This window comes from Onychomys torridus, chromosome 4 (assembly GCF_903995425.1).
Source record: "Onychomys torridus chromosome 4, mOncTor1.1, whole genome shotgun sequence".
Classification (NCBI taxonomy): Eukaryota; Metazoa; Chordata; class Mammalia; order Rodentia; family Cricetidae; genus Onychomys; species Onychomys torridus.
In genome coordinates this window covers 68,962,134-68,973,604 of record NC_050446.1, presented here as the reverse complement: position 1 = coordinate 68,973,604, position 11,471 = coordinate 68,962,134, and the positions used below count along the sequence as shown (strand labels likewise).

General features: G+C 46.2%; 1 protein-coding gene across 1 annotated transcript; it reads right to left on the bottom strand.

Annotated features, from left to right (window-relative positions):
• Nucleotides 1-134: 134 nt before the first annotated feature.
• Ptpmt1 (protein tyrosine phosphatase mitochondrial 1) lies at nt 135-8,537 on the bottom strand. Its single transcript, XM_036186624.1, has 4 exons — nt 8,036-8,537; nt 7,856-7,936; nt 3,983-4,174; nt 135-730 (listed from the first exon to the last, which is right to left on the bottom strand). The coding sequence occupies exons 1-4, from the start codon at nt 8,381-8,383 to the stop codon at nt 602-604; spliced, it is 750 nt and encodes a 249-aa protein (XP_036042517.1). The 5' UTR covers nt 8,384-8,537; the 3' UTR covers nt 135-601.
• Nucleotides 8,538-11,471: the final 2,934 nt, after the last annotated feature.

Genomic DNA, 11,471 nt, shown 5'->3' with positions numbered 1-11,471 from the left:
GTGTCTGTGTTGACTCCTGAACCAGTGACTTCTGAAGGGGAACTAATTACAGACTTAGACAATCCTGCCTGCACCCCATACATCCTTTGACATTCTGATCACTGCTTCAGAAGTGTGAGGGGAGTCCCACAGGGTCAGGGAAATTAGGATTATTTTTATTTTTATTTTTGGAAGTGCTAGCGACCAAACTTGGAGCCTTATACATGCTGTGCAAGCATTTTGTCAAGTTATACAATTGAAATTGGGATTCTGATAGTAACAAAGAACAGAGTTGAGTATTCTTTCCTTTTCTAGCATTAAACGTCTTTGTTATGGTGCCATTACACAAAATAACAGATACACAATAGATTTCTGTTAAAATTAATATTTCCTTGACCCTGTCGAAGAAAATAAGATTTAGCCAGACAATCTTGTTCACTGTAGCCATCCGGCAGTGTTATTTCAGAGAAGGCAGGCAAAGGAAGCACATTATCTATTATTAGCATATCTGGGGTGTTGTCCTGGCTTAAGCCCCTTTGCCCTTTAAACATTCACTTGGGTAGAGCCACGTTCTTTGTTGTCGACAGCCTTCATGTTCCTGGTGTGTCGGTGAGAGATGCCGTCAGTTTTTCTTGGCTGCCATCTCCTTGTGGAACTCTTGGAGAACTTGCAGCTGGTTAGGCCTGATGGAGATGTGTGAGCGGATTTTGGCGATGGCCTCTATAGCCTCCTCTGGGCTCCAGTTGTGCACCTGAAGAAGTACAAGGTGAGAAATGAGCCAGCAAGGACGGGGCAGGCACAACAGGGCCGCTGGCCCAGGAACGGGTGCTAAAGGACTCTCAGAATTAGTGTTTAAGAAAACCGGTTGAAGAGTTGGGGATTTAGCTCAGTGGTAGAGCTCTTGCCTAGCAAGCGCAAGACCCTGGGTTCGATCCTCAGCTCACTGGGTAAAGGTACTTGCTGCCAGGCCTGACAACCACAACCAGAGTTTGGTCCCAGGAATTCACATGCTGAAGTGAGAACTATCTCCAGCAAGTTGTCCTCTGACCTCCACATGCGTGCCATGGTTTAGGCATGCCCACACACAGTTGCACATGTAAAGTAAATAATATGTAGTAGAGGGCTCTGAGACGCATGCTCCAGCTAGGCTGAAAAGTGCAGGCCTATAAATAGCCCAGTTATTCAGGAGGACCACAACTTCAAAGCTTGTCTGCGTTACAGTGCTAAGCCATCCCAGGTGACTCAGTGAAACCATGTTCTAGTAAAAAGACTGGGGGCTGGAGAGATGGCTCAGAGGTTAAGAGCACTGACTGCTCTTCCAGAGGTCCTGAGTTCAATTCCCAGCAACCACATGGTGGCTCACAACCATCTGTAATGAGATCTGGTGCCCTCTTCTGGCCTGCAGTCATACATGCTGTATACATAATAAATAATTTTTTAAAAAAGGGGGCTAGGGATATAGCTCAATGATAGAGCATTTGGTTAACATGCTTAAATCACCTGGGTTCAATGCCCAGGACAAAAAAAAAAAAAAAAATGCTGGATGTGGTATGCGGGAGGATCACATGAGCACAGGAGCGCTAGAGTCGGAGACCAGCCAGAGCAACAGCAGCTGTCTTGTCAAAACAAAGACATGTTCCGTGAGAGCACTTTGAACTACTTCAGTCAGCCCTGTTCTTTCTTACTCTGGCAAATAGTGGGGAAAAAAGTAACTCATGAAGCTGAGGCCTCAGATTTCTTAGGTCTATTTTGCTCTTTTTGAGCTGGGATTTTAAAAATAAGAATTTCTAGAAGCAGGCTGGGAGTGTAGCACAGTGATGAAGTGCTTACCAGGCCTGAATGAAACACGATTCAAGCCCCAGGACCATATATATATATACACACTGGGGTGCCTGGGAGGGGAGGCAGGAAGATCAGAAGTTCAAGGACATCCTCACTGACTTTGAGGCCGGCCTACACTACATGAGACTCTGACACAAGACACACAAAAATTAATTTCTAAGCACATGGTAAATGTTTTTCTGAAATTCATCACCATAGCTAGAAAAATTAGTACGTTTTTAATTTAGAAGGGTTACCTTTGTGGTTTAAGGATGCATACTGATTTAGAACTCAACAGAATGAAAACAGTTCTAGCCTGCTGGGTCAGTTCTCATTTGGACCCAAATACCCTCCTGAAATTACTCCCAGCAGGTCCTTTTTTTCTTTATGGTCTTTTTGGAGACAGTCTCACACTCTACAGTTGACCTGGAACTCATGCTACACAGAGCAATGTAGCCTTAGACTTGCAGAGATCATTGCCTCCACTTACACAGTGCATAGCCACACCCAGCTTCCAGCAGAGTCTGTATAACAATGAAAGGTATAGTTCAGTCACAAATAGTCCACATTAACAGGGCTATGTTGACCACTGTATTTCCTTAAACTACCCACTTGACTGGAAGTACTATGTAAGAACCAGACTAAGCAAAAATGAGTCAATCTGGAAAGGGAAAGACTTTGGGGAATGTTAAAGGACTATAAAGCGTCTGCTTCTAAATTTTGTTTTGTTGTGGGGGAGAGAGGGTCAGAGCTCTCTTCTTTGTTATGGGAATGGAGCCTAAAGGACAGTAAATAAACCTGGGAAATAAACATTTACTTTAAAAAAAAAAAGGTTTATTTATTTACTATGTATACAGTGTTCTGCCTGCATACAAGGAAAGGGCACCAGATCTCATTATAGATGGTTGTGAGCCACCATGTGGTTGTGGGAACTGAACTCAGGATCTCTGGAAGAACAGCCAGTGTTCTTAACGTCTGAGCCATTTCTCCAGCCCATCTAAATATTTTTAAAGCATCGTGCTTGCCAGTCAATAATTCTTTTTTTTCTCCAGTATCAGGGAATAAAGTCAGGACCTCACACATGATGGGCAGGCACTCTACACTGAGCACTATCCCCAGTTGTGCACGCACTAAGTAAGTATTAAGCAACAAAAACTAATAATATTCAGAGCTTTACTATGAAATGCCTAGAGCTAGAAGTGATCATCACCACTAGCGTCTGTAACACTTACTGCTGGTTTGGGTCTTGAACTCACTATACAGCCCTGTAGCTGAGGATGTCATTCACCTTCATCCTTCCTGCCTCCATTTCTCAAGTGCTGGGATTACAGATGTGGGTCACCACACTCAGTATCAAACCCAGGGCCTCATGCACACTAGGCGAGCACTCTACCAATTGAGCTAGACCCTACCATGCCATTTAAAGCAAGTGTTTGAGCTAGCCCCCTACCATGCCATTTAAAGCAAGTGTTTGAGCTAGGCCCCCTACCATGCCATTTAAAGCAAGTGTTTGAGCTAGGCCCCCTACCATGCCATTTAAAGCAAGTGTTTGAGCTAGCCCCCTACCATGCCATTTAAAGCAAGTGTTTGAGCTAGCCCCCTACCATGCCATTTAAAGCAAGTGTTTGGAGCTAGCCCCCTACCATGCCATTTAAAGCAAGTGTTTGGCAAGTCTTTTAAAGCAAGTATGGTGGTGCATGCCTGTAATCCTGGCACTTAGGAGGCAGAAACAGGAGGATTGCTGTAAGCCTCATTTACACAGACACCAGTCCAGTCTCCATAGTGAATTCCCAGCCAGTCAGGGCTCATAACAAGACATTATCTCACACAATCTCAAACAAACAAAAAGTAAGTTTCTAGTCTTCTGCTGAGTTGAACACTCTTCAAAACTCTTTTTTTTTTTTTTTTTTTTTAAGGCCTGCTGTAGGCAAGCACTTTGACAAACCTTTAAGTTTCCTGTCACATTTAAGCTAAGAAAACAGTATCAGAAAGGAGAATCCATGTTGATCTATCCTGATTAGTAGGGGCTGGACTGTGCACAAGGCTTGGTGTTCCACATGATGCCACACTACCTTCTGTCAGCCTGGAAATGGATACTAGTTCTCTCCAGTGAGGCCTGGCAGTAAACCATGCTATTGGAAATCTCTAACAAGGAAGGCTGCTCCAGGGATAATTCTCCTACCTGAATCAGATATGCTGCCACCATGGTGGCACTTCTGGATCGTCCAGCCTTACAATGCACGTAGACACACTGGCCCAGTGACTGGTACTTGAGAGCAAACTGGACTCCTCTGTGGAGGTTGGCCAAGGTGGGGACCCCAGTCATGTCAACTGTGCTGAGCCGTAGCTGCTCAACTCCTGCTTTCTTCCATTCCTAGAACCAGGTCCACCAGCATAAAAAGGGAAATCAGACAAGTTTGAGGTGAATGGTTTGAAGAGGGGGTCCCCAAACAGCAAAACAACAGCAAGCAAGTTCCGGGGATTATTATAACGTGACTCTTTCCTAGACCAGAAGTGCCTTGGAAACAGCCAACTTTTGGCCGGCAGTAGTGGTGCACGCCTTTAATCTCAGCACTCAGGAGCAGAGGCAGGCAGATCTCTGAGTTTGAGCCCAGCCTGGTCTATAGAGTGAGTTCCAGGACAGAGAAACCCTGTCTTGAAAAGCAAACAAACAAAAAACCAAAACAGCTGACCTTCCATTAAGCAGACATGCCGCTATTGGAGTTATGTTCAAATATTCTCTAGATGCTTCAAACCTCTGCTACAAAATATTAGCTCCATAAAGTTCAGCTGTGGGTCTGGAAAGAAAGCTCAGTGACTAAGAGGACCCTGAGCCCAGTTTCCATCACCCACGCTGTGAGACTTACAGCCATCTGTAAGCACCTGCCCACACAGACATGTAATTAAAGAATCTTTAGTCAGGGGTAGTGGCAAACACTAGCTCCAGCACTTGGGAGGCAAACGTTCAAGGATATCTATGGATTTGAGCCTACAAAAAGAATTCTAAGTTCTAGAGCAGCCACAGCTACATAGTGAGACTCTGTCAAAACAAAACACACAAAACATCAGAACAACAAAAACACACTTAAAAAGTTCAGCTTCAGGGGTTGGGGATTTAGCTCAGTGGTAGAGCGCTTGCTAGGCTCTTGCCCTGGGTTTGGTCCTCAGCTCCAGAAGGGAAAAAAAGTTCAGCTTCAGAAGTTATGGGGCTGGGGATGTAGTTCCGTGGTGGAGTGCCTGGTAAATGAAGCCCTGAGGGACTTCCAGCACCACTTAATGTTACAAAGCTGTGTTTTTGCCTTATTTGGGGCCTATACTGTGATCCAGCTGTAGGCAAGGATACTGTAGTTTGCTGTAAGCACATAAATCTTTTTACCATTCTTGAGGGATACATAGTAAAAGAAATGGGGTTATTTGATACTTAAAACTACACAGGAGTGTGGGGCTCATGCCTAAAACCCCAACTCTAGGATGATGGGAGCAGGTCACTCTGTGAGTGGAGTTCAAGGCTATCTATCCTAAGCTACAGAATAAGACTCCCTTCACCCTATTAAAAAAAAAAAAAAACACACACCTACCTGCCTTTGTGTAATATTATTTAAGAAGTAACTAGAGAAATGAAATAAAGCCTTTGCCACATTAGACAACTGTATTTTTGCTTTAAGACTTCAAATACATTCTAGCTACTCTTACTAACTTTTGTTGGTGGTGGTTGGCTTTCCATTCTCACTATGGAGCCAAGGATGCCTATGAGCTGATGGTCCTGCCTCCGCTTCCCAAGTGCCAAAATTACAGGTGTGCATCTCCATGTCTAGCTCCTTGCTACTCTTAGCAAGTCCCTGCAACTTAATGAGCGCATGAAGGCCAGTTTAATCCACCAATCAAATTAACGAAACCTGAAGGCACATTTTTGCTTGTACAGCAATCGAACCAGAACCACTTTCAGAGTTGTTAAATACGCAGAGTCCTGAGTCAGACTATCTGGGGCTGGAGGTGAGAACTTGCTATATAGCAAGGCTGCCAGAGGATCCTTAAACACACTAAAATGCAACCATGCCTTGGAGATTTCTTACCTCTAGGCTAGTGGGCTGACAAGCTCCATCTTACAAATGGCAGTGCCTCACATACAGAGACCAGGCATTTTCCCTATAGCTTCCATCACCCCTGCATTTATACAACTGACTACATTAGTGAATACTAACTCTGATATAGCTAATGACCCCTTGAAACCTGGTGACAGTACTTGGGGAAATTCAAGGAACAGCGACACGCTCTTTTGTCCCGCCCCCCCCCCCCGCCCCTTTTTCTTTTCTCAGAAAGGGCCTCATATAGCCTAGGTTAGTCCCGAACTCATATGTGACCCAGGTGAACTTGAATCTCTGATCCTCCTGCTTCTGTCTCCGGTGCTGGGATTATGGGCTCTACACTACCACCACACCTGTTTTCTGTTCCGCACTGGGCTTCATATATACTAGGCAAGCATTTTATCAACTGAAATACATTCCCCAGTCTGTTCTGCAGTTTTTCAATGATAACTTATTGACATAATATATATATATATATATATATATATATATATATATATATATATATATATATATATAAAATAAGGAATATATATATATATATATATATAAATTAACATAGTATATATAATAAGACAGGGTTTCTCTGCATAGCCTTGGCTGTCCTGTAACTCACTCTGTAGGCCAGCCTGCCTTGAACTCAGGGCTCCACCTGCCTCTGCCCTCTAAGTGCTGGAATTAAAAGTGTGCCACTATGCCTGGTTTGGGAAGGAGTGTGCTTTTTTTTTTTTTTTCCAAATCTGTGCGATTTTGTGTTTAGCCATAGGCTCATGTAGCCCAGGCTGGCCTCAAGTTCCTGATCTTCCCACCTGCACAAACACAGTGCTGAGCCACATCCCCTCTTTTTTTTCCCCCCTATTTATTTATTTATGAGACTGGGATTCTCTGTGTAGCCCTGGATGCCCTGGAACAACTCGCTCCATAGACTAGGCTGGCCTCGAGCTCAGAGATCCACTTGCCTTTGCCTCCAGAGGGATTAAAAGCGTGCACTACCACCAACCCGCTAAGCCACACCCCATCTTCTTCTTCTTCTTCTTCTTTTTTTTTTTTTTTTTTGGAGACAGAGTTTCTGTGTGTAGCTTTGCGCCTTTCCTGGAACTCGCTTTGTAGACCAGGCTGGCCTTGAACTCACAGGGATCCGCCTGCCTCTGCCTCCCGAGTGCTGGGATTAAAGGCGTCAGCTACCACTGCCCGGCACACACCCCATCTTAAAGAGGTGTTTTTCTTAGAGTTGGCGTTCATCTCCAAAGCTAATACATTGCCTAATTCATACTTGGTGCTAAAGTCAGTGTTGAATGAGCATGAATGAAATCGGCAAGGCACATAAATCACAATTTTAATTACTGAGGTTAGTGACCAAAATCACAAACACAAGATGGGTTGTATTAGCACATGCCTGTAATCTCAGTACTTGGGAAATGGAGGCAGGATAATCAGATCAAGTTCATCATCGACTTAAGACCCTGTCTCAAAATGAACAACAAAAGAAAAGTAACATATAAGTGTACATAAAGAACTACATCCCTGGTCCCGACTTTGAAGGGCTTCCTTGTGCCCTATCTGGCGCAGAACTCCCTACATAGACCATCTTGGACTGGAACTTCCAACGATCCTCCTCTTGCCTATTCGAGCTGGAAGTCCAGGAGTGAGACACCCACACCGGGTTAGCTCGCTCGCTTTTTCAGACAGTGCCCAGGACACTTCTGAACTCCTGGGCTCAGAAGATCCTGCCTCAGCCACCTGAGTCGCCCGAGCTCCAGACTCGCACGACTTCGTTCTGGTGGATCAACTTCGGCTGCTTTCCGCCTGCAGCCATTTAACTCGCTGCGATTACTCTATGCTTGAGAAGGCAACAAGGTCTCTGGCGCTCTGGGAGACACCGTCACCCGCTGCGTCCCACCTCGCCCTAGCTTCCCCAGCTCTCACCAGCCCGAGAACCCGGCCAGGCTGGCGGCTCCCCCGCTCCTCACCTTCGCGTTGTTACACAGGAATCTAGTCTCGTACTCTTCGTTCATGGTGATCACCCCGCGCACGTTCTCGTCCAGTACCAGCTGCCGAAGCAAAGAGGGGGCTCAGCGAGGGCCGTGGGGCGCTCGCCGAGGCCCGGGGCCCGGGGCCCGCTCCCGGCCCGGCCCGGCGGCCTCTCTCACCCGGCGCGTCATGCTCCGCAGCGGCAGCGCGCCCAGCAGCACCGTGTGGTCGATGCGGTGGTACCAGTCGCGGTGTGCCGGGCCGCGCACCCTCCCGCGGAACACCGTGTACAGCAGCGTCGGGTAGAAGAGTACCCGGGCCAGGCCGGCCTCCAGCCACGCGGAAGCCGCCATCCCGCCCCACCCCACCAGGCGCAGCGGCGAGCCGCCCGCCCCCGGGCTCGCGGCCAGCCACCGCGAGAAGGACGCGGAGGACGAGAGCCGCGGGCTGCCCAGCTCCTCCCGACCCTCGGAGGCTGGCTCCCCGCGGTCCCCGCCGGGCCTTGGGGTTCCGGGGACAGACACCATGGCTCCCGAGGAGAGGCGCCGCGAGGGGGTGGGGTGGGGGACTGGAACGGCAACGAGAGAAGGTGAAACCGTGACCCCTGCCTAGGGAGGAGGGCCAACCCCTGACTTGGGGCGGGGGCCCGGGATCCGGGCGCACCCAGCACCGAGAGGAGGCTGGGCAGAGATGTTCCTCTAAACCCGGGGAAGCCCTGCAGGACCGGGCTCCGGGGTGAGCGGTGGTGGACAGGGAACCTGCCTGATGGATGATGGCCTACGGTCTAGCCTTTTCTTTTTTGAGATCATGTCACAAATGCCTTGTACTGGCTATGTAGACAAGGCTGGCCCAAAACACAACAAAAAAATACTCCTGCCTCTGCCTTCCCAGTGCTGGGATTAATTAATGGCACTGCCACCGCTCTCAGAATCTCCTTCTTAACATTAAGCCCCACACCGTACCTGACCAAACCAGAATATACATAGTGTGAAAAATATATATTAAATATTAAGAAAAATAATTTTTGCCAGGCGGTGGTGGCGCACACCTTTAATCCCAGCACTCGGGAGGCGGATCTCTGACATTAAAAACAACCTGGTCTACAGAGCAAGTTCCAGGACAGGCTCCAAAGGTACACAGGGAAACCCTGCCTTGGGGGGGGGGGGGGGACAGAAAAGGAAAAGAAAAGAAAAATAGTTTTCTTCATAGTACTGTTGTCTTTATTTAGTTTTTTGTATTCCATGTTTTTCACTAGAAGAAAAATATTAAAGCCTATCATAGTGGTGCACGCTTTTAAGCCCAGCACTTGGGAGGCAGAGAGACAGGTAGACGTCTCTGTGAGTTCAAGGTTGACTGGTCTACATAGTGAGTTCCAGAACAGCCAGAACTACATAGTGAATCCTTGTCTTGAAAAAAACACACAAAAAAAGAAAAAAATATTGTATGACTCTAATATAAGCTAGGCACACCTATGCCTGTAGTCCCAGATATTCAGGAAGCTGAGGCAAGAGACAACCAGCCTTGGGGCCAGAGAGATGGCTCAGTGGTTAAGAGCTGCTGCTGTTCCAGAGGATCTAGATTTGACTCCCAGCACCCATATGATGGTTCTCAACCATATCTAGTTCCAGTTCCAGGGACCCAAAGGCTCTCGTCTTGCCTCTGAGGGCACTAGGCTCATGAGTTACCCATACATATAAAATGAAAATATAAAATAAATAAATAAATACCACCAGTCTGGATGACATAGTGATACTTTATCCCTCAAAAAAATAATAGTCTCCTTTTAAAATTATTATTTTTTTTTATTTCATGTGCATTGGTGTTTTTGCCTTCAGGTGTGTCTGTGTGAGGACGTCAGAACTCCTGGAGCTGCAATTACAGACAGTGGCGAGCTGCCATGTACTGAGAATTGAACCCAGGTCCTCTGGAAGAGCCAGTGTTCTCAACCGCTGAGCCATCTCTCCAGCCCAAGAATATTCATTTTTTGGCTAAAAAAATGTGTGTGTTGTGGAATATTAGTTTAAGATGTGTTACAGGGCTGGAGAGATGGCCCAGAGCTTAAGAGCACCACTGCTCTTCCAGAGGTCCTGAGTTTAATTCCCAGCACCAACATGGTGGCTTACAGCCATCTGTAATGAGATCTGGCACCCTCTTCTGTATACATAATAAATACATTTTTTTAAAAAAAGATGTGTTACATTCATTTATGCTGTGGAATATTTGTTTAATGATGCAAAGATTGTTGCATTCTTTTAATTTTTAAAATAACTTATTTATTTGTATTTTATGTACATTGCTGTTTTGCCTGATATATGTCTGTGTGAGGGTGTTGGAAGCCCTGGAACAAGAATTTCAAGCAGTTATGAGCTCTCTTGTGGGTGTTGGGAATTGAACCCAGGTCCTCTGGAAGAGCAGCCAGTGCTCTCAACCGCTGAGCTTTCTCTCTAGTCCCATGTTGCATTCTTTTATGTTGCATTTGTTTAACTATGTGAAGCTGTGTTACTTTGCCTGTATAAAACACCTGATTGGTCTAATAAAAAGCTGAACAGCCAATAGCTAGGCAGGAGGAAGGATAGGCGGGGCTGGCAGGCAGTGAGAATGAATAGAAGAAATCTACACTAGGGATCAAGAGACAGGGTAGAGAAAAGAAGAGGAGGAGGAGAATGCCAGGGCCCAGCCACACAGCCAGCCACAGAGTAAGAAGTAAAGAAAGATATGTAATACAAAGAAAGGTAAAAATCCCAGAGGCAAAACATAGGAGAAGAAAAACGTGTTAATTTAAGAAAAGCTGGTTAGAAACAAGCCAAGCTAAGACCAGGCATTCATAAGTAAGAATAAGTCTTTGCTTATTTATTTGGGAGCTGGGTGTCAGGCCCCCAAAGAGCAAACAAACAAACAACTATGTGCGTGTGCTTGCGGGCATGGGCACACACATGAGTGTTTGCCTGCGTGTATGCCTGGGCATCACCTGGTTGCAATGCCCAAGGAGGCCGAAGAGGACACTGGAACCTATAGGACTGGTGTTACAGGCAATTGTTACCCTCTGTGTGAATGCTGGGAATTAACTAGGGCCCTGGAAGAGTGAGTAGCCAGTGCTCTTAACTGCTGAGCCATTTCTCCACATTTCCCTAGCCCCAAGAAGATAATTCTGTTTTTGTTTTGTTTTGTGACTTTTTTTTTTTCAAGACTGGGCTTCTTTGTGTAGCCTTGGGAGTCCTGAAACTACCTCTGTAGACCAGTCTGAACTCAAACGCACAGAGATCTGCCTGCCTCTGCCTCCTAAATGCTGGGATTAAAGGCGTGTGCCACCACTACCTCGTGAGCATTTTCATAATAAGCTGAAACATGGAATAAACTTAACAGTGAAACTCATATAGAAAATATCTAAAGTGTACAAATGACATTTTAGTGTTTGTATTTTGGGGGCAGGGGTTGACAGGGTCTCACTGTAACCCTGGTTTTCCTGGAACTCCCTGTGTAGACCAGGCTGGCCTCATACTCAGAGATCTACCTGCTTCTGCCTCCCCAGTGCTGTGACTAAAGGTGTGTGCCACCATGCCCAGCTGACAGCATATTATCCTTTTAAATTGTATTTGTTTATTTTATGCATATGGG

Excerpts from the sequence above, each read along its gene's own strand:
- Ptpmt1 (XM_036186624.1), bottom strand. The coding sequence starts at position 8,383 with ATGGTGTCTGTCCCCGGAACCCCAAGGCCCGGCGGGGACCGCGGGGAG. Across the intron at positions 7,937-8,035 it reads TGCGGAGCATGACGCGCCGG|CTGGTACTGGACGAGAACGT; the intron begins GTGAGAGAGGCC and ends TTGCTTCGGCAG. Across the intron at positions 4,175-7,855 it reads TCCTGTGTAACAACGCGAAG|GAATGGAAGAAAGCAGGAGT; the intron begins GTGAGGAGCGGG and ends ACCTGGTTCTAG.